At 37.2% G+C, this 24,200-nt stretch overlaps 1 protein-coding gene and 1 long non-coding RNA gene across 2 annotated transcripts in view; one reads left to right on the forward strand and one right to left on the reverse strand.

Moving 5' to 3' along the window:
- Nucleotides 1-24,200, reverse strand: part of LOC137239424 (uncharacterized) — a 276,642-nt gene that overhangs the window by 70,761 nt on the left and 181,681 nt on the right. The gene's annotated exons all lie outside the window — the stretch shown is intronic.
- Nucleotides 1-24,200, forward strand: part of sens-2 (senseless-2) — an 89,318-nt gene that overhangs the window by 28,589 nt on the left and 36,529 nt on the right. The window contains exons 2-3 of the mRNA XM_067764721.1: nucleotides 19,522-20,275; nucleotides 20,541-20,870. Of these exons, the coding sequence (XP_067620822.1) occupies nucleotides 19,522-20,275; nucleotides 20,541-20,870 (1,084 nt within the window). The remainder of the gene's footprint in view (nucleotides 1-19,521; nucleotides 20,276-20,540; nucleotides 20,871-24,200) is intronic.

Genomic DNA, 24,200 nt, shown 5'->3' on the forward strand with positions numbered 1-24,200 from the left:
AATTTGCGTCGTGCTGCTTTTAATTTCCCTGTAATTGATTTTACCGACTCCGAACGGCAGCTGCAAGACTGAGAAGCGTTTCATGCACAAATATAATCGCAGTGTTTGCCAAATCACTGCCGAAGGACAACCCACTTAGAAAAACTTTTTTCTAATTGACAAACTTGTTTCTAAAATTTTGATGTCGCCCTGCCCGGGACATGAACCCTGGACCTTCAGTAAGGCAGGCGGAGCACGCTACCATCACACCATGGCGGAGCCTAAATGGTAACACTAACACATTACCGCAGCTCTGCTCGTATTTGACGGTGAGGCAAGTACAAGCAGACACTAGTACACTTTCCGTGCTGTTCTCTAATAGCTAAATTCCAAGGTGGTTGATCATAGTACTTTCATATCTAAATTGAGCTATCACAAAGCCATCTGCACAGTGGCATGTATTGCTGTATTAGATGAAAGCGAAAATTTGCTATTACTTACTAGATATGTGTATGTATATGTACATGCATATTGTTTAGATTATAAAGATAACAGAACCTATATTTTTTATTTTGCAAAAATTTTACAACTCCAATAATGGTCGGGTACAGTGGTTACAGCAGAAGCTCCATTATTTACCTAAAAATTGCGTGATTTTTGATGACCCGAAATTGGTAAATATTTAACTACAAAATAACAACAATCTTTATTGATACTACTTTATTAACTAGTGTTCGATTTTCGTGGATTTTTATCGTAAAAAATTATACTAAGCGATATCATATAAAGTATGAATGTTTGTTTATTTATTGAGGAAATTTTATATATATATATTATTTAATAGATAAAGTACTGGATACTATCATGAATTCTAAGTACAAATTGTGACTTTGTAGTCTATATTTTTATAAGCGTTATTTGATTGATACTCGTAAAAGATGGTATTTATATAAAAACTATAGATATAAACATAGAATGAAAAAATGTTTAATACATATCGGCGAATATAGGTACTGTAACGAATTCTGGGAAATTCCTGATAATTGCACACCTTCTGCTATAGTTCGAATGGCTGAACTGTCAAATAAATAAATCCAATATTCAGTGTTGCAAAATGGTATTTATTAGACTACTTTGGGAATAGTACTTCACAATTGCAATTATAATTCACTAATAGCGTGTTTAAATCAAACTGATTACTGATTCCTCAGCTTGCGCTGCTTTTATACTCGCGGTTATCTCGTTCGCCCATTTCTCCTAAGGTCTAGACGTTTCACGAACATGCCTTCTAGAACAGTTGTATCTCATGCTTGGTTATTTAGCTATATGCACGTATATCTGTAGTTTATTTTTTTTCTTCTAGCCAAATGCGTGTGTATGTGTGAGTAACAACTTCTGCTCTTAGCTGCAGGCTATATATATGTTTGTGAAATAATCTCTCTCCTTCAAGCTGCTGGTTATGTGCAGGGAATACTCTTTGTTGCCTTGTACATAAGTGTGGCTGCTTGCTGTTTTTGTTGTTGCGATTATTTACTAACAGCATAGTGATGCTAATATTCCCCACAATACTATGAAACTTGAAATTATCTGGGTCTGTTTAAAAATTTATCAAGTTTTACAGTGATACCATTTTCGATTAAGTTTGAACAAGCCCTACTCCCTTCGAGGTAAATAGTGAGACCATAAATCTGCTGGCGATTTTTTGGATACTGCTTTGATTTAGAGAAGCTCCTAGACCTCATATCAAGAAAAATGTTTAGGGTGTGACTTTTTATCGTCGAGGGGCAACCAATACGCCCCACATTATCTGTAACTTCCTTGGTTCTCAAAACGGTTTTAAGTTCTTAAACAGGTTTTGATATTTTATCGGCCTACTGATACAAAAAATATTATTTGTCCCTGATCTCGATTCGAACCCGTGATCTTACAAATAATTAGGACGACAAACCAACAAAAATTGTTAATACATCCCAGATCACGTGGAAAAAGTGTCAATAACTATGATACTATGACATCATTGTCATAAAAAGTCCAATGTTCATATCATTTCTGCAACAGATGTCGCAGCGCTGTGTGAAAATTAATTGGCAAGAAACAGGATGAAAGTAGGAGTTTGATTCGAACCCGCGGTCTTCTAAAAGTTGACAATGCTGGTATTGACCAATGTTATTAAGCAGAGCTATAAGAAATTGGAAGCGAAACCAAGTTCAGACGCAGTATAGGTTTTTTCTTACTACAAAAAAGGAAAGGTACTCGGTGATAATACCTATGTAAGAATCGTATTTCACTGATTATACCAATAAAGGGTAAATAAGTACGTTGAGCAACAGTTATTCATAGCAATAGTTTTGTCTTGAGCTAGACTGCAATACATATTTCAATCTAATACATATTTTGATGATAGCAACGCGCTTTTATAGTCTCGCTAAATTGCCTATCTATAACTTAATACGAACTACTATCGTGCTTTGTAACTCTATCCTCTACTATCTCGGAAACGGCACCACCGATTTAGATGAAATTTTGTATATAGATATTGTGCTACATTCTAAGACCTTCCCCGTGGGTGCTGTCAGCTGTTATGTTTTTATAGGGCTACCACCTATATGAAATTTTCTCAAATTTAATTAGAATTTTCGAGTGTTAAATATCAAATAAAAGCTATTTTACATGGGCCGTATGTAGAAAAACGCGCAATCGGGAGAGGTTTTCGCTTTTAGAATGACCAAGACAAATATTGTGTATGCGCTTCAAGCAGTTGACTACTTTCGAACGTCTTCGCTCACTTAAGTATTCTCTATGTAACCAGGGAGTATCCGTATTGTGCGAAAGCAACACCATTCCATACCAAAAGGCCAAACATAGTCGGTTTGACAAACCAGTATGTATGTATATCCCATGGACCGTGTAACTCAACACATTGTTCCCCACAAAGGGGTGACGCTGCCCCTGCCACGATTAAAAGTCGTGATAAGAGGTCCATTATTCGGAAAGTTCATCCGCTACGATGAGACCTCGCATAATGAGTTGGTGGTAATCGATTCCCCCTGCTGTCCAGCACAAGGTTTAAGCATAAAAATATCCATCAACAAAGCTGTCTCCGCGTCAAAAACGCTCAATAAGGATGACCACGTTGCGATTGTTCTCAAATTTCGAGAGCCCAACATCGACTCGGATCACCATTTCATAGCATAGCTGCTAAAAGCTTGCGACAAAAAACCAAAGTAAAGTTAAACGCCGAAACAAAGCAATCTCAACGGACTGCCAGCCAATAACTTCACAACTCGGCTCTCACACCACACGAAATGCATAGCAGTGGGAGCATATCAAGAGCAATTCGGTTCGCCGATGACAAAAAATTAGTTTCCAGCGATCACGAAAGATCAACCTGGTAAGATGAAGAATTTTGCTTGGCAACCGTAAAACAAGACACTGTATACAAGCCTATATCTAGGAAATGCTTTACTGTATTAGGTCAAATGAATTATTCGTTAACTTTATTACTTCATTGGCGACATTTCCCTACGCAGTGCACTAACGAGAGTGTTAAAATATTGCGACGAATATTAGCATCACTAAGCTGTTAGTAAATAAATAATCACGCAACAACAAAAACATGAACCAGCCACTCTTATGAACGTGTACACATTAAAGCTAGCAACACTTACATATGCAGAAGGCGACGAAAAGCTATCTCACACACACAGATGTAGTCATCAGCCGAAGTAGTTACTCACACATACACACGCATATGGCTATAAACTACAAATATATATGTAGTTATAAAGCTGGTAACTCAACAAGCATGAGCTACAACTGTTCGGCACATTACTAGACTTTTGGAGAAATAGGTTAACGAGGAAACCGAGAGTATAAAAGCAGCGCAAGCTGAGTAATAACGCTATTGGTTGTGAAGTATAATTGTGGAATACTACTCCCAAAGTAATCTAAATAAAGACCAGTTTGCAATACTAAATTTTGGAGCGATTTATTCAACAGTTTAGCGATTCGAACGTTAACAGAAGGTTTCAAATAAGCGGAATTTCCCAAAATTCGTTACAATATTTTACACTAAATGAGAATATGGTGTTCGACTAAGTGATGTTTTCCGGATTCCAATTCTTTTTTGGCTGATGAAAAATACTTCAACTTGCATACCCCAAAACTAAAACAGATACTCTTTCTACAACTTGATGTGACTATCATTAACGAATTTAATTTAAAGATTTGCATAGTTATAAGAATTCGTTAACTAATTTCATCAAGCTTCAGCTTTCATGTTATAGTTATTAGCGTAGAGCACAATAAGAAGAAGAAAAACAGCAGCGGCAATTGCTTTAATGTATGTGATTTTCTAATTTCCACCTTTTAACGACCACCGGTTAATAATTATAGGCTTAACACCAAAGCGGCACATTCACCCCGTTCCTGAGTTTAAAAGCAAATAAATGCGTCTTACACACAAATACACACACACAATCTAAAATAATTGTTGAAAATTCAAATGTTAAATGGCACAACGAGGATAATAATAAGGATTGTGGATTTTGCCATCTACCCCACACAGCAGGGCTGGAATACACCTTCAACACGTAAGCAAAAGTAAATAAAAATAGACTCAGCATCCAACAAAGCCACCAAAACAACATCACCACTATCCGGCTTATTCGACAATTTGAAGTATTACAACAATAAACCGCCCCTTTCCAGCTTGAAAGCATTAGTGTGTGTGTGTGCGTTTGTTTGTGTATTTTCTATGCGTATTAAACGGCACGCGCCCCGCGGGACTAAGTCATAAATTTGTACGCATTAGACATAGTAGTCTGGGCGACCTGCCCGAGCGCCTTCGATTTTTCATTGCCGCCAACTCAATGACCGTCGACATCTGTTTGTTGTATTACGACGTTATAGGCCGGCGGCATAAGATGATTTTGCTGGTGTTTTTGGTTTTTTCTTGGCACATTGTGGGGGAGGCGCACTTGGTGGAACTACGAAAAGTGTTTGGCTGAATGTAGCAGGTAGTTGGGCGTTTATTATTGGAGTAAATAAAAACAACAAAAAAACATGACAAAGTCCCACTAAATATGTACATTTGTATGTATGAAGATATGTCTTCGTGTGTTTATTTTGTGCAAATTGAAATTTCTTTCTTTCATCTAGAAAATTAAATTGACGTTAAACTTAAAAAATGTAAGTGTTTTAAGGACCTTGGAAAATTTTAATTTGCAAGTAATAACTAGCTCGTTAATGTGCTGGCTTAGTGACTTTTATCAAGTTAAGCTCAAGTAAGGAAGACATCTCCATTGTTGCTAATTTTTCCGACAGCGTAAGAGTTGGAACTATTATAGGCCAGTTTAGCGTCATCGCTTTTCAATTTTTGTTTGGCAACAAACCAGCTTCGGCGTCATGTGCCATCTTCAGTGTACAGCCTCGTTCTCAACCATGCTCGGCCTCGCTGCTGTGTATGTTTGGAGAGTGTGATCGTTGTTGATAGTAGCACCGACTATCTCGTTAACGATTTCTTATAGACACACCGAACCCTCTAGATAATTTCTCTCAACTTCTACTTCCTCCTTCCAAAAGGATCCCCGCCTAGTAAATATGTTTGCGTATATACTCATATTTTGAACAGCAGTCGGCTCGTGTAGTTGGGGTTGACAATTCGGTTCGAGTAGCTGTGTTAGCTATTTAAACTACGGTGGTGGTTACCTAAACAGCACACCTTTGTTTTCAGACAGTGTTCACAACTGCTTTTAACTAGAACTGCCTTTTTAGTTTTCAATAAATATATAGAGCTTTCTTTTTCCCATTTTCTAAGATTTCAGTTTTGTACATAAATCAGAATGCACAGCAATTCAACGAATTTAAAAAATTTAACATCAAAATTCTGAACTTTTTATTATGATTTTTGTTTTTAAATTTTTTCGAATACGCAGTTTTGTAACTCATTCAATTTCAATTTAACGATGGTTCAGAAGGCTATCAACAACCGCTTAATTTTTAGAACTTTTTTTATAGGTGTTGCTAATTTTCTCCACTATAAAAACAGATTGTATAAATTCATTGCATTCGAAACTGTATGTTAAAGTTTATACTTTATACTAGTGTAAAGGCAGATGCCTTTATCCACTCAGCCATATGAATGCCCCGCTGCTCGTTTTGCAATTGGTCTCTAAGAGTTCCCTTTTTGTTGCTATTCCTTTATTCACCATTAGGTACGTACTTATTCTATATGCATTTTAATCCTAATTGTCTGAAATAATTGTAGGCGTACTCCAAGAGCTTAATATCATTGGGTTTATAGCATTGCTTTTGTAAGCCGTACTTCCACATGTTTCTGAATTTTAGGCCCCTAATGCCCGGGAGCCTATCCCAACAGAATTTTTGTCGCAGTATCCGATAGTGGAGGATTTTAAAGCACACATTATTTAACTTCCGTATGATTCTAATCTTCGTTATGTTCATGTGAAAGGTTGACGCGAAAAACGTTGTAAACGCCAATTTCTACTCAACTTGACTTTTCGTAGATTACCGTTATTAATATTGCTATATTTCATTGCTCAAATATTAATTCTGCCCATGTAATTTTTTCTACTATATATCATAGTACAAAAAAATCTCCTATCTAATATATATTAAAGGTTTATTCTTTGTTTTCCTGAAAAATTATAACTTTAAGCTCAAATAGACTTTGTTTTACTACGAAACTATGAAGCACCTACGGACGTATTTTCTTTGAATTCGATTGAAGATCGTCTTTTCATACATAGAAATTATGCCAAAACCATTGATTTCAGAATATCGTTAAGGGACGCCTGACCTGAGAATCAATTGAATTCTTTTCGCGTTAATATTATAACGAATTTTGGGCGATTCCGACTATTTCGTATCTTCTGTTAACGTTCGAATCGCTGAGTTGTCGAATAAATAACGTCAATAATCAGTATTGCAAAATGGGTTTTATTTGGACTACTTTGGCAGTAGTACTACACAAATTGAATTATACTTCACTACTAGCGTGTTTAAATCAAACTGATTACTGATTCCTCAGCTTGCGCTGCTTTTATACTCTCGGTTACTTCATTCGGCCATTTCTCCAAGGTCTAGACGTTTCAAGCACATGCCTTCTAGAACAGTTGTATCTCATGCTTGGTTATTTAGCTATATACATGTATATCTGTAGTTTATGCTCTTCTTCTAGCCATATGCGTGTGTACGTGTAACAAATTCTGCTCTTAGCTGCCGCTACATATACATATGTATGGGGAATAATCTCTCTGCTTCAAGTTGCTGGTTATGTGTATGGAATATTCTTCGTTGCCTTTTACATAAGTGTGGCTGCTTGCTGTTTTTGTTGTTGTGATTATTTACTAACAGCATAGTGATGCTAATATTCGCCACAATATGATATCAATTTATCTGTTTAAAAACCACGTATTTCTGTTTAGTGTATTTTGTTTTTGTAATATTCCTGTAGGGAAACTTTCTAGTTCAAAACTGGTGCGCTTCTAGCACATTCGGAACCACAACTAGTTCGACCTCTATCTCTTTTACATGCGTTCAACTGTGAATTTAACATGGAGATGTCCTAGGCCGTGCACATTGTCCCCGTTGCATTGCCTTTTCTGTAGTTTCGAACTAGATAAAAAGTTCCACTATAGCACTAGTTAATTTATTAGTACTATTTTGGTAGTTACACTACAAGTGTATAGTTTAGATGTAGTTCTTTTCTTTGTACTATTTCTCTGGCTCCTAACTGGACCGAAATTCTGCATGTCGCTTCTAGGTAGGAAAAAGAGACAGCTCTTCAAATCTGGTAGCACTTTTTTCTAGATACCTTATTTCTGAAATATATGTTAAACTGTCGATGTTACAACCGAACAAAATCTATTTACTATCAGCTACTACTTTCTTGGCACTTTAGGTCTGGTTCTAATCCAGAAATTTGTATCACTACTTAAAAAAAATAGTTACTGATAGTAAAAAAAATATAAGCACATAAGCAGATAACCTGATAATCACGCCTACGTTAAAACCCCAATATGTTTTAGCTGAGCAAGAGCGTTTTGAGCCATATATTGAGTAATGGCATTTTCGGACCGAATATCTAGACAGGGAATTTTTTCTGGAAATCGTGAAGCATGATGTTCTTGAGCTGTTTGCTGAGAGAAGAGCAGTCACGGTATAAGCCGCTAACCCCATCCAACAAACCTGTACAGTAGAATGAAAAAACTCAATTTCAAAATATATTGAAATTATATATGGAGCAAGCAGCTTTCCGTGATTACAGAATTAGTAGATAAAGTTTTAAGATACTACTTAGTTCACATAAATGACGAATTATATTGTTCATGTTCATGTCATGTGAAACAGGATTCGCCGCGGATAGGTGAGGTTGACAATTGGGTTTGGAGAAGCTTCACATTTCGCTGACAACCTGAAAGGTTGCGCTACACAGCCCCTTGAATCTGGTATTTTAGTCGTCTCTTACGACAGGCATACCTACCGCGGTTATATTCTTACCCCCTAACCCTCCGCGTCGTTGACGTTTATCCCCTTTCCCAGCAATTATAGAAATAGATTTGTACGAAATGTGTGTCAAACCTTACCAAACTTACCGAACTCGAGTTAACGATGCTTGTGCTAGCCCGGTACAAAATAAAGGCGGAAAACAGGGTTAAAGAGTAAAAAAAAAACTGAAAATTGTGCTCACCGAAATTGGTCAAACAAGATCTGAAATCGGAATTTTAAATGGACCATATCAATAAATTTCCACACATACATAGGTCTTGAACGGATAGATAGATAAAATGTAGGCTCTGATCTTCTTCGTACTCTTAGGTTAGGTTAGAGCGACCACCGGTGCGAGCACCAGTGCACTTAGGCCCATAAAGATTCCGTTGTAATACCACGTGGATCTCTCCGCTACTCAAACCAACAGGTTGATTTAGCAGACGTCAGGAATTTCCTAGGTTCCAAGTTAACCAGATCGTCAAAGAAAGGATGCTTGACTGTTTCTATCTCCTCTTCGTCTTTGCAGCTCCTGCAGTAATCATTATAGGGAGCATCCGGCCGTTGTGCATGCCTCTCGATTTGTATGTGGCCGGTTATAAGTCCAGCCACCAGAGATATTTCCCCCCTTCCAAAAAGAGGGAGACGTGCCGTGCGTCTCGCGCCCCATTCAGGCCACACGAGCTTAGTCTGGTAGCAGGCTTGAAGATTGCTCCATCTCACACCCGCTTCCATAAGGAAAATCCTTTTCAAAGTGAGCTTATAGGTAGCGAGCGGCATGCTCAATCCCTTCCAAGACGACGAAAGCGGAACGGATGTGCCCCCTCTTGCAAGTTCGTAAGGCATCTCATTGCCATCTCGCTTGACCATTTTGTTCATGGAGACCATAAAGTGTACGAAAACCAACATGGTTAGAAAGACATAGTCTATTGAAACAGAGTATTTCTATTATAGGTTCTGGAAGGAGCTGTTAGCTCAATTACGTTAACAAATGGTTCTCGCTCGTACCCAGACAAAACTTTATAGCTTTCAAAAGCTATGCTTGAAAACAAAAAATTTGTGCAGCAATCAAAGTCGCTCTTCAAAGCATTAATTACATTCTTAAGTTAATAGACTAAAATTTCACCTCTGACCCTTTATTGAATGCTCAATTACAACTGAAAAACACCCACACAATTGAGCATATGCGAAATACTTCTCATAATTAAATTTGTATATTTCCATGAATATGTATAGCTGATAACAAATCATAGGGGAATTTAAGTCACATACAAATACGATTCTTAATACCCTCATCGCTTTCATCACAACTCCACTCCAGTCTCGATAATTACATGCGCCTAAACTTTGATGGTGGGGGTGTTGCAGAAGGGTAATAGCGTGATAATGCGCAACACAGTCTGATGTTGGTGATTGTGAGTATCTCACTGTCTTTATGATACACTTTTTCTGCGTTTGGGATCACATTGTATGTATAATGAAAGCTCATAAATTTTTTGTCGAACGTGACTCTATGCCTGGTCGTGATTCTTACACGAAGTCGAAGTTTAGATTTTGTGAATCTTATCATAGATAAAATTTTCATTGTGAAGGATTAGCAGTTAATGATTTGAGATGCAAACTACTTAACTGAAATTAACGGAATATTATAGCTTAATTAAAGTTCGAAGTTGGAATTTGAATTTGATTTGTTGAAATATAAAATTTGGGTTGTTCAACAAAATAAAAGAGAAGGATAACTGAAAGAAGAATGCTGCAACTGGAGACGGTTAGTGCAGTAAAGATTTCATAGACTTTGTTATGGCGTTTGATACACCTAGAATATGAGTTCCATAAGTGAGTAAGATTTCAATGCCCGTCTGGTTGAGGTACAGAGTTGGCTACTCTAGATCACCAGTACAACCATCGAGTCTAATTGAATACACTATTGTGCTGAGTAGCTCAAGTTTCCCAGTGTCATGAAATGCTCGGAAGTGAAATGCTCAGCTGCAAACTTCACCAACAAGTACCAAGTCCAAACTTGGTTTTTATTAAACAACAACCAATAACACGCACAAGCTAATCCGTGCTACCTGAAAAAAAAAACGAGTACCGGTACATATACGTAACATTTTTTTGCGAAAGCATCTATTGTTTTAAGTGGAAACATCAACATCTCCAAGAAATGTGATGTTCACATTACTTTGTCCGATTTTCCGGCTTTACTTGTGAGATACAAATCGGGTTTGGACTATGCGCCATTAGTGGCCTTCAGTGACGTATGTTGTTGTTTTTGTATTAATGATAAAAACACTCCTCGAAGATTTTAGAGAGTATTATCGATGTTGATGATCCTTTCCGGTAACAAGCACAATTAAGGTACTAGCCCGACCATTTTGGGAAGGATTAATATGACCACATTAAACCTTCTAGGCCACACCGTGCGCCCATACGCTGGTTCCCTGAGGAGCTTGGGGCCGCCAGAGCCTCGACTGCTAAATATGTATATGATACATTCATATTTGTAAAACGATTAACCTCGCGAAGGTGAGGTTGACAATTGGGTTGCGGCAGCTCTGAAACCATAAAGCTTTGTATTGTGCTTTTCAACCCCTCGAATTCCTCACGTATCGCGCTCTTGTTTGGTTGTCTGCTGTTCGTAAAGGACGACATCAATGTTGTAGAGCGAAGAATGCAAAAGGCAACTGAGGACGGTACAAATGATGGAGGGAAATTATTTCAAATAATTCAAATCTTACTATCGAAAACATCTACATTAAAAACTATGATGTTCCTGCTTTGAGCCTATATATCTGCTCAATGCATAACGTTTTAAATTCGGATGGGTTCCTTTGGGTTTTCCAGCCTCAAATATGGATAATCCCAGTCTAAAGCAAATATATTTTCAAATTACTACAATTGTCTCTCAATGGACTTTCATCTACCCATAAGTCAAACTGTCAAACCTTGGGCATCATACTCAGTAGATATTGTAGTGCCTTACGCTTTTTCTTCCCTTCCACTTATCATCAACACTATTCATTCATGTAATTTATCAATTTCCTATTGTGCAACAATTATAGCTTCCGAACGTGTCTAAAGTTAACAACAATTTTCCGCATTCAGCACTTCACCCTTTTACAATACATCGCGTCTCCTTTGCGTACGTACATATGTATGTATGTATCCTTTCAGGGGCGTAATCCGATTTCGGGTAAGGCTAGGATAGAAGCTTGGACATATTAACGGACTGCCATAAAAAAGGGGTTCCGTAAAAACTAAATACAAAGAAAAGCCAAAACGCTTTTGACCTAAATTAAATTATATAGTGCCGAGATGCTTCATATGAAAGGTAAACACAATAAACTTCTATTCTAAAATGTTCCTAGGAGAGTTCGCAATATAAGATTCCTCTATCACACTATAACAGAAGCTTCTTAAATTAGCAGTATTTGACAAAATGTGTCTAACTCTTCAACTGCCGTAAAATTACACTCGTAAGTACGAATATCGATGTAAGAGAACTCCCATTTGATAGTGCTCTACTAACATCATTTCAAGTAGAAACATTCGATTTTCAGAAGCTTAGAAGTTTTTTCTCATCACTTGTCCAGAAGTATTTCGCTACCCAAAGCAGTCAGTCTCTTTTAGAAAGCAAGTTAGAAAGGTGAGTTGACTTGAAGGTACGAGGAAGCAATGATTTTCGAGGCAGTCGTGCTAGTACCCAAAATAGGCTAGTGCCGGATGGTATAAGGAAAGCGTTTGCCTAAGATCGAAGATGAGCCTCGATAAGTCTCAGATGACTGTGAAATAGGAAGCTGTTGCTGAAAATATTAAAGGAAACTTTATAATTAATGAATGATTAAATGAGTTTTCGACAGCTGATAAAGCACTAACTCAACCCAGGGCAAGCACAGTACATACGCGCGGCTCGAAGTGATACGTGGGCAGCACTTTTCCGTACAAAGAGAGCGGGAAACAATGTGACCTGGAGTATGTGGACGGAGTAGTTGAGACAGAAGATTTATCCTAGGGTAGGATGATCGGTGTTCGGCAACAGTTGGAGAAACAATCGGAGGGGTTGCGCGGATGTGTCAACTTTCCAGCAGTGGCTGCACTTCAAGTGGTAGGAGCAGTGTTCGTTATACATATGTAGGTCGTTCCGTGGGCTGAGAGGAAGTGCACCTCTAAAGGCACATCGGAAGCCACTTCCAGGTCTGAGAGAAAGGGGTTGACTAGCCATAGGTAGATGCGTCTCTTCTTACTTAGTTTCGAAAACGAGCGAGATATCCTAAACGATAGCGTCCCGCCGTTCTCGCAAACTAAGGGGATCTTGGACCCTTCCTGCCTTAGCACACTAATGTGAGGTGCTGGAGGGTGGTTTGCGTAGCTCTGCGCTGTCCTCATTTATCTTTTAAGGTTGTAATTTTTAACCCACTTGAAAAAAAAAATTGATTGTAAGATTTTAAGATTTTTAAGAGAGGTCTATTGGTTACGATTTTTTATTATTTGTTTGTTTGTATAAATTTTTCGTTAAGTTCGAAGAAATGAGAAAATGTTGTAAACACGATTCTCTTGCTACTGTCAGTAAATATTTAATAATAAAGTAAACTAAAACTAAAAAATAGTTAAACAACTAAGAATTTCCCAAAAAAAAATTTTGTTTTCTTAAAAATTTTTGAAAAAAATTATGTATGGCGTATTCCAAAGTGACGGGTGGGACATTTTTACTCGACATTAAATCTCATTTTTTTTTATTAATTTCTCTTCAGCTAGTAATTTAAGATGTGTTGAAACTAATGCCATTTGTTTTTGGACAAAATGTTATCTTCATGTCTTAAATTCCAACTTTTGAACTAGGTCACCTGGAGCTATCCAAAATGGTAAAAGGAACTTTTTTCTCATTCTGCGCAAAATATTATGTGAAAAGAACACACCAACTCACGAGAGAAAAAATACAAGCAAATTTTAGATTGTGACGGGTGGGACAAGTTATAATGGAAGCACATAATGCATTCAAATATTTCAACTGGCTGTTTCGATGTAAATATCGTAACGAATTTCGGGAAACTCGAATCGCTGAACTGTCGTATAAATACCTAAAATATTCAGTATAGCAAAACGTTCTTTACTTACAACACTAATAGGGTAGTAGTACAATTAAATTACTCGCGTACTTCCTTTATAGCGTGTTAAAACCAAACTTACTAATTGTTCCTCAGCTTGCACCGCTTTTGTACTCTCAGTTGCCTCGTTCGCCTATTTCTCCTAGAGACCAGACCTTTCGCGCGCAGCCGTCTCGAACACTTGCTTGTTTATTTCTCGTTTCTGTATCACATAGTTGGTTATTTAGCTATATACATGTGTAAACAATGTCATCTTTGCTCCTAGCTGATAACATGTATGTGTGACTATTTCTCTTTCATCTTTGCGCTTAGCTGCTGGTTACATGTATGTGAAATATTCTCTTCGCTCTAAGCTTTGCTGTTTACATGTATGTGTGGCTCTTGTTGTGCATTTATTTACTAGCAGAGCATAGTGACGTATCGAACTGTTAATATTCGTCACAATAATTATTTTATCTTTAATGAAACACAAAACTTAAATTAGAATCCAAGAGGATTAGTATATCTGTTCATCTGATCGAAATTTTTTGTCGCTGGAACGAACCAAATGCTGCTTTAAACCCAATACAGTTTTAGTACGATAAAGTACAAGTTTAAAGTAGCTGAGATTTCTGGTTGATTTTTAATGTCGACGCCCATGCATGCTTTACTTGCAATTCCATTGTATTTGATTTTTCCACAGCGTTACGAATTCTTTTTTTTTTTTGTCAAATTACAATTTTCGCTCAACGATGCATCATTTCGACACGCATTCACTACACATTAGGGCGGGTAAAATTGTATGTGGAAAAAAACTTCAGGTGCACAACCAGTTTCTGAATCTATGGGTCATACTAAGTAAGTGAGAAAATTTTGAGAGAAAATTTTCTAACAAAATTAGGGAGGCTCGAAATTCATTTCAGGCAATATTACTCAGTATGACCCATAGATTCAGAAACTGGATGTGCATAAATAAATGAGCAACCTTTAGAAAAACTAACAGAAACCTAAATATCAAGTATTCTTAGACACATACATACCTATACATTTAGGGCGGGTCAAATTGTATGGGGGAAAAAATATTGTTCATGGGACCACAGGTCTGAAATAAATTTCGAGCCTCCCTAATCAAGAGAGAAAATTTTGATACAAATTTTTCTAACAAAATTAGGGAGGCTCGAAATTCATTTCAGACCTATGGTCACATGGGCAATATTACTCAGTATGACCCATAGATTCAGAAACTGGATGTGCCTTTTCAACAAAAAATTTGACCCACCCTACTACACATACACCGCTCACGCAATATTACACCCTGCTGCTCATCTTATGCGCTACGCTGGACGTATAGGTGAAGGTAGATGGCGCTACGTGCCTCTACTTATTCTTCGGCGATTGCAGATTTTCCTAACCCCTTTTCGCACTCTACACACAAAAACATAAAACTGTGGTTGTTGTAAATTTTCTAGCTGTTTATATATCAATGTCACCATGCAATGCAAATCACATACACGTATGACTGACTGCGCGTGTTTGTGTGTGTTTGCTTATGAAAGTCGAACGAACATTTGATGTTATTTTGTTGGGCGTGTGTGTATTTTGTGTTTGGTCATGCTCCATTTATTCGGGTGTGTGGATGAACAGATGTTCTATTTAAACGCGTATTATTATTATTGTATTTTACTTATTTTCTATGGTGCAAATAGGCTGTGTGTATTTTTGTTTGCCTGCCGCAATTCAATGGTGGATGGAATGTGATATGAGCTGCAGCATTTGGGTGACAGGGTGGGTGGTGATGATAATGATGATTTGCCGATTCGTTGCATCGTCTGTGTTGATGGGCGGTTGATTAGGGTGAATTAATGGTCATGTAAGGTGGATTATGTGATTGAATACGAAAATAATTATGTTTTGAAATTATGCCGATGCCGTTACGGTCATACAAATAGATTGTACAGAGGTGCTTTGTAGTCTTTGTATCTGTAGGTTTATTTCTATTGTTTGGCTTAAGTGTAAGGGGAGTGAGATTTTTGTAAGGCAAGTGAGATTTTACAGGTGGACGGCCTAGATTTTTATTGTTTTTTGTGCGTGAATAATTAGAAAACAAAGTTTTGGTGATTTATGTTGGTTTTATTTTGTTTCATTGCAAGTGTTAGGCATATGTTGCGATATTGCGTATTTGTATTATATTAAATTACAAATTATGACAAAGATATATTAATATCAAACAGATATTGAAAACTTATTTTCTTTTAAATGTGAATCGAAAGCCGCTTCCACCTTCAGACCGCGTTTTCTTCCATATTCGTTTTTATTCGCTGAGTTTTTTTTTCTCACGAGCTCGTAGCAGAGGGTGTCTTTACTTTAATTTTCTCCGCAAATAATTTGTGTCTCCCACTAATGCATAGACTAATTACAATATCAGGCACCTTGTCGTTGGTGTAAGGGCTAAGCCGAACTCCATGTTTGTTCGCTGTGAAACAAACGTGCAAATACTCGTTTAGTGAATGCACTACACCACATCACATCGTTGAATTAGATCAAATAGTTCAAAATGCCGGCATTCACGAGTATATCTAGGAGGTACATATATGTATAAGTATGAATGTATGTGTGTATGTGTGTAGGTATGTTAAGTTTTGTTCAGAAAATGGACCAGGAATCGACCAATTCTATAAAATAGTGTTAAGGACGCGACTGCAAGCATTACTAACTTGTTGTCTTGATTATTAGGTATTTCGAACACTATTTTCAGGATAACGGACAGAGATCCATGTATGCAAAAAAATAAAATGCCATATTTTGAAACTTCCCTACATTAATATTTCGCATACTTTTGTTAAGAAGCGTATTGCTGAAAATTTGGATAGAAGAAACGAGTGAAAGTGAAAATTAGAGAAAAAGAAAGAGAGTCAAAGGAAGGGACAGAGTTAGACGACGATAGAGGGAACGGGGGGAAGAATGAGCGGGAAACAGGAGCAGAGATAGAGGCAAATAAAGAAAGGAAGGGTGTTGAAAGAACGGAGATGGAGAAAGAACGAAGAGATAGGGAGAAGTAAAGGGAGAGGGTGGTACGAGATATAGGAAGATGGAGAGAGATATAAGGGGAGTAAAAAATAAAAATTTCTTAAAAGTTATGTAGTTAAACCAAAGTTCGGGCAGAACAGAGTGTGGTGGGTCTGAGGGGAGTAAGAATGAGCGGGAGCTATAGACAGAGATAGAGACAAATAAAGAGAGGAAAGGTGTTAAAACAAAGGAGATAGAGAATAGAACGCAGAGAAAGGGAGAAGTAATGAGAGAGCGTGGAGCGAGATATAGGAAGATGGATATAAGGAGAGTGAAAAATAAAAATCTCTATTAAAGGTTATGCAGTTAAACCAAAGTTCGGGCAGAACAGAGTGTGGTGGGTCTAAGGGCAGGAAGAATGAGAGGGAGCTGGAGACAGAGATATAGGCAAATAAAGAGAGGAAGGGTGTGACAACAATGGAGATGGAGAAAAGAGCGCAGAGAGAGGGAGAAGTAAAAGGATAGGGTGGACCGAGATATAGGAAGATGGAGAGAGGTATAAGTGGAGTAAAAAATAAAAATATCTTAAGAGTTATGCAGTTAAACCAAATTTTGGACAGAACAGAGTATGATGGGTATGAGGGGAGCAAGAATGAGAGGGAGCTAGGGACGGAGATAGAGGCAAATAAAGAGAGGAAGGGTGTTAAAACAATGGAGATGGAGAAAATAACGCAGAGGGAGGGATAAGTAAAGGGCGAGGGTGGAGCGAGATATAGGAAGATGGAGAGAGATATAAAGGGAGTAAAAAATAAAAATCTCTTAAATGTTATGCAGTTAAACCAAAGTTCGGGCAGAACAGAGTGTGGTGGTTCTGCTAGTATATAAATCATGGGTCTCCAAAAATTGAAAGTAATTGCCCGCGTTGCCCGAAACCGCTTAGCCGATTTTGAGCAAAGAGATAGATGAAAAGGTAAAGAATGCGATAGAAAAGAGGATATATCAAAAGACAGGGAGGCAGAGAGAGAGAGAAATCTACAAAAAAAAAAAAACAAAAAATCATCTGAAATGCCAAGTGGTAGTTTGGTATTTAGAACACCATATTGCATTACTTTTGCACGTACTATAAGTGGTCCAAAATTTCGTAGTGCTGCTATTATTTGTATGTAGTATTCGGTATTAAAAAATACGAAGGACCCTTTTCTCCATATCCAGTTTACATTTGACAGAGATCGTTTGCTGATCTCGCAAAGAAAGTGCCTATCAGCCGTAGTCGGAGATGATGAAAATGATCTTTAATAACAAAAGTAACTGGCCTAGATAGGTAATGTTAGGATCGGTTGAGGTGGCTATCCGGGGCACACCTAGACCACTGACCTTAGGCCTCTGACCTCTCCTCTTCAAACCATTCTGACAACCTGACCTGCCTGCATGCCTAGCTATAAGGAATTGCACAGTTAGTCCCCCTATAAGTGTGGAAATTTTATTCCTACTGAGGGTGTAAACGTGACGGGGTCTTTTAAGATCCCATTTTATTAAATATTATTATATTATATTATTATAATATTATTTAAATATTTCCTTGCCGATCCTTATTCTAACTGCGGCTTCCATGATACATACGTCTACGGGAGAGTTGGACGTCTAGGCCAATTGAATAGAATCCAGCTCCAACTTTGTCGTTTAGCTTAGAACCGATAGTCGGTATATATGGAAATGCTGTATAAACTCCGCCCAATCACCCGCACTGGGTATGTTGAGCATACAGTTGCGTTCCGCAAGTGTTGTTGTCGCACATCAATCCGTGCTAGGAGGAAGAAAACTGTATTTACTTAGTATGCCAGAGTGTCCTTTGGTTTTATTGTTCCAATTAAACAACTCTCTTAAACGCAGGGCTGACGTTGCCGCTGCTCGATAACCAGCTACATCCAATGGTAGGATGTCAAGAATTATCTGAAGAGCTTCGCTAGGTATTGTTCTTAGAACACCACTCATGCTGATCATACGACATTTGTTGACTTTACTCAACAAATTTAGGTTTGACGCCTTGTACAAGGCTGGGCACCATACAACTATCCCATAAAGCAGTATGGGTCGAATTATCGCGGTTTGAATCCATTCGGCTCAGAAAACTCTACATTACTTTTGGTCAACAACTCGTTTAGCAGACAAAACTATTTAAAATGACTTCAGCACTCTTAAGCACATCAGATGGAATGATACAGCTTCTCAAGAAGAAATAAAAAGTTATAAAAAAAACCAATTCCGGCTATATTTATAGGGATTGGAAGATTTTCTTCCGGGACCCTCTCAACAGAGAGCTTCAAATATGTTTTTGAAACTTTTTTCGACCCGGTCTAAAACACAATTTATTGGATATAGGCTTAGAAAGTTCAGTGAATGCTGAAGTTCTACCTTTAATCGCTAACTAAAGGTTACCATGTTTTTTTTTTTAAATGTCTCTGCAACTTGTTCATGCATCATAATTTTACAACTTGTTGAAGCAACATGATGCTAAAGATTTCCTCAACTTTTCTATTACTGCGATACAAAATTAGTAAAGAAAAGTTGGCAGCGGGTCAGAGTGTTAATATAAAGTATTAACAGGTTTACGAACCATGACGAATTTCTCCTTGGACACCAAAGCAGTAACTATGCAAGATTTTGTATATAGGGCTCAGGATTCTGCTAACATTTTAGTCTCAAAGTACAAAAAACAAAAATACTTATTATAATTAGATGACTAATGTCTGGTTTTTCAGTACGAGTTTAAACTTTGTTCGATAACATACAATTTTTCTGCTAATCTCGACTTAAGTGGCCGAAGTGGCAAGGTTAAACTGTAGTCAACTTTAAGTGGAGTTTAAACTCGTACTGAAAAACCGGGCACAAATCACTCATCTGCTTAGCCCTTCTAAAAATAACATTTAATTCTTCTTTACAGATGAACTCGCCTTCAGCATCAATCGCCTTGTCAAATCGGAGCATATATCCAATCATCATCCGCCTACGCTGTTGAGTACGAACACCACAAACGCAACTGCGGCGACTGCACAGAAGCATGATGAAGACAACAACAATTCAATTTGCATTTTAAGCAAAAATCAAATACTTCAATGGAAATTACAACAACCATTAAATAGCAATGAACAGAGTCCGCCCTTCATAGTGCGCGATATGAATTCGAGATCACGCAGTCACTCGCGCACATCATCACAAATTGACTTGGATGATGATAGTAATTGTCATCGTTCGTTACATTCGCGTTCGCGTTCACGATCAAGCTCAGTTGAACTCGAAGTGGATTCACCACCACCACCTGCCTCATATCATACCAATCGCTCGAGTCCGATTAGTTCGCCACCTACTACAGCGGAGCTGCTGATAAGCTCTAGTCCAAAAAAGTCTGAAATGTTTTCGGTATCAGCGCTATTGCGACGCGATGAGCCAGCGCATGGGACGACAGCAACGCGACTGACGCAAAAAGCACCAACCAGCCATAGTTTACCAATCGGTGTTAATCCATTCGAAGCATTCCGCCACGGTTATGCGAGTGGTGGTGGTGGCGCCGGCGGTGGAGGAGGTGGAGGTGGTGGTTATGAGCCAGCGTTCTTTCAAAGACCGCTATTATCGCCTGCCTTTCCGCTTTTTGCCGCCTTTGCATTCCACCAAGGACAACAATCTGGTCTGACCGCAGCGTAAGTAGCCCAATTGAGCAAAATAGCTCTAAGAACTAAAAAAAAAAAGTAAATTTCACCACATAAAAATGCATAAGTTAAGAGCAGACAACTAAACAAGCACCAAAAAAAAAATCATGCAAAACACCAAAAACTTAATTAAAAGCTGCAAAATATTTAATTGCTTACACGCGCTCATCCTTTCATGTGTATTTTACATTTTCATGTTGATATTTGCATTACATTAGTGTTATCATTCTGCTCTTCTCTCCGCTTCTCTTTTCAGCTATCACCCCGCATCACAGGAAGATCTCTTTCGTTTACGCAATTTGATGGTGCCGCTGCAGGCGGGCCAAAATAGCGATGCGTCTGGTCTGCCACCAAATTCTCATCTCGGCCTGCCCCATCCACCGCATCTGCATTTTCACCACATGGCCAAATGGCCAGGCCTGCCGCAATTTAGTGACCTTTACTCATGCATGAAGTGTGAGAAGATGTTTTCTACGCCGCATGGGCTCGAAGTCCATTCACGGCGTACGCATCATGGCAAAAAACCGTACGCTTGTGAACTTTGCAACAAGACTTTCGGTCATGAAGTTAGTTTGAGTCAACACAGGTATGTAAAATGTTGGAATTGTCCCAAAAGACTTTTAACAAAAACATATTGTGTTAAAATTTAATGAGCAGTTGCATAAGCTACATTTATTAGCGGGTTGGTTGGGGGAATGGGTCTTTGGGTTATCTACATCCTTTAAATGAATTAACTTAGTATGGTGTGCAATTAAATTAAAACCAATTTCAACTGTACATGGTACTCATACCAAATGTAAGGTAAATCAGGGTCGGATTTCGCTTGAAGAAGTTAAATGAAATAGAAAGGGCCTGACTCAAATTATTTGTATAAGAAAATGTTGGAATTTAATTTTTGTATTTTATTGGTTTGGTGGAACAGACTCAGAATTGTAAAAATCGAAAAAGAAAAAATTCTGGATGGAGATGCGTGAGGTGAAGATCCCGAAAAAGTCCCAATATTATCATTAAAATGATCCTGAAACGAATTCTGAAACAATCTCAAAACTATCCCGAAAATAGTCGTGAAGGGATAATCCCGAAACCATCCCAAATTATTTTCGAAACCATCCCAAATTAGTTTCAAAACAACCCCAAAATTTGTTCGAAAGATCTAAAAAATAGTTCCTAAATGGAAAAGAAAACAACTGCGAACTTTTCCGAAATAATTTATAAAATAAACCCGAAGTGATCACTCAAATGGTCCCAGGACGTGCCTGAAACAAACAAAAAAACTATCCTGTGATCTCGAGTAGATCCTGAGTTGATGCCGAAATATCCGCATTTAATCACAATATGGCCCAAAGTGAACTTGAAATAGTGCCGCAACTATCCCCAAACAACTATAAAACTATTTGTGTTTAGTTAGGAAATAATTCGAAGTTGGTACCTAAATTATAACACACAAAAAGTCCTCAAAATTTTCCAAAAATTATCCCAAAAACAATGGGGAAATTATTACGAAAATTACCAAATTGATACCAAAGTGATCCTAAAATGAACTCGAAGTATTCGAGAGATACACTCAGAAAAAAAATCGTTCTAAAACGAACGCAACAAGTTCAAAGTTAAGAACATTGGCTGACAAAAGTCTGTTAAATACGTTTTTTCTTAACTCGTGACCGATGGGCTTGTTTTAAGAACAGTTTTTCCAAGCACACCGTTCGTATTTTATGACCACTTTGATATTGATGTGTGAAACTTCTGGGCTCATTTCAAGCACTACTTGGGCTTGATTTAAAATTTTTCGTTCTCACGCTTCGGGAACGATTTGTGTGTGATCGATATAACATTTTTCGGTCTCAATTCAAGAACGGTTTGTGCTTGATCATTCGTGAGAAGGTACCATTTATTTACTTATTTTTTATTAATAAATAATTTTTTTTTGTAATTAATAAAAAAATATTAATAAAAAAAAAAAATATTATTAAAATTCCAAAAGGTTAAAAAAAGCATATATGCATTTTTTCGTATATTTCTCTTATTGAGAAATTTTTATTTGATGATGCAATCTGAATATATATTTGAAGCATTGCATAACAAGATTGAGAATGGAACTCAACGAAAAATAAAAGTTAAAAAAAAGAATATAAAAAAATTGTTTTAAAAAACTTCGGGAGTTTGACGGTGATCGAACTCGCGCCACACGATCGCAACCGCAATATTCATAGCCGCTCGGCCACTACAACTTCTTGGTAGATTGTGCCAAATGTTGTATTTAACATTGTAGTATACACAAATTATACCGTTTCTTTTTTCGTGAACTTAATTTAAGAACATTGCTCTTAAATTAAGAACATTTGTTCATATTTTAAGACCAGCCGTTCTCTTTTCAAGAAAATGGTTCTCAGTTCAAGAAAAAGGTTGTTGTTTTGAGTTTTTCAAGAACAAAAAAGTAAGAACATGAAAAGCTTGAGTCCGGTGGTGCTGGATTTTAGAACGGCGTTTTTTTCGGAGTGTATTTCCGACATGATTACGAAATATCTTTATGTGAGCTCAAATATCATTGGTCTAGATCAAACAGATTCACCGTTATAATATGTATTTTTTAGGAACGGATAATTCGAGGGAGTAGAAGAAATTTTGAAATTATACCGAAAACAACCCCCTAAATAATTTCGAATAGTTCCAAAATAATCACTATCGCAGAAAAAACAACAGCGAAACGTTCCAGAAGTGTCGTTAAAATAAACCAGTTCGTGGATATTCACCATATGATTTGAAGCTAACATCATCCCACTCAAATAGTCATTAAATTATCCCGAAATGATTTCCGAAACTATTCCAAAGTGGTCTCAAAATGATCTTGAAGTATTCCGAAGATATATGCGAAACGATCATGAAACATCCCTAATTTCCTCAAATACCATTGGTCATGATCAAACTGATCCAGTGTTAAAAAAAGTGCTTTATAAAAACGGTTCAGGTGGGAGAGAGTTTGGTGGGAGAGAGCAACCGCTCACTGTACCATAAGTGCTTGGATTTCAATTCATATGACCCATTAACGTACCGGATTAATATCCGACAAAGGACCATCATTATCGATAAAGCTACCCAAAACATGCGGGAAGAGTACTACAAGAAGAAGAAAGGTGTTTTTTAATTAAGTTATGCCAAAGATCCCGTATTAGAAACAAACGGTCAACTATTCACATCAAAATAATATACTAAATATAATATACTAGCCGGTGTTGGGTCGGCCTCGAAACCTACTATGCAGACCAGTGTTCTGTATAACATTCCATTCAAGTCACAGGATTATTTCTGAATTATAAAAACTGTATTAAATTTTTTAAATTTAATTTCAAAATTGAATTTGAAGATTATGTTACATCCTAGGTAGACAATTTTTGGATTTTTCGCGCAAGATGTGACATTATTACAAAAATAAAAATTGGTGTTATTAAACTTGTTATTATGTCATGTCACCGGTTTCTTTACGTTTCATATTTTTAATGGAATTGATTTTATTTAGACTTACAAATTCGAAAAATAATAATATTTTAATGCTTGTAATAAGATTTCAACTCAGTATGACAAACCTGGCCGCATACAGTAAGGCTAGAGTTGACGATCCCGATCTTTTTAAATCCCAAAAATCACGGAATCTATGGACTTCAATATCCATCAGAATAATTTAAAATTTGTTCCACAAGTATCCCCCTTTTAAGAGCAAAACAAACATCATTCCACTGGAGGACATAAAAATATAAAAAATCGGTGACAAAATCATTGATATTTGTTACTAAGGGTTTTTATTTATTTATTTATTTATTTAGTCTAGTAACAAATGTTTAGTACAGACACTTATGACTAAATTACAGAGACCAGCTTATATTAAGCAATGGAGAACATTAACAAGAAGAATTTATATTAT

This window comes from Eurosta solidaginis, chromosome 2 (assembly GCF_040869045.1).
Source record: "Eurosta solidaginis isolate ZX-2024a chromosome 2, ASM4086904v1, whole genome shotgun sequence".
Lineage (NCBI taxonomy): Eukaryota > Metazoa > Arthropoda > Insecta > Diptera > Tephritidae > Eurosta > Eurosta solidaginis.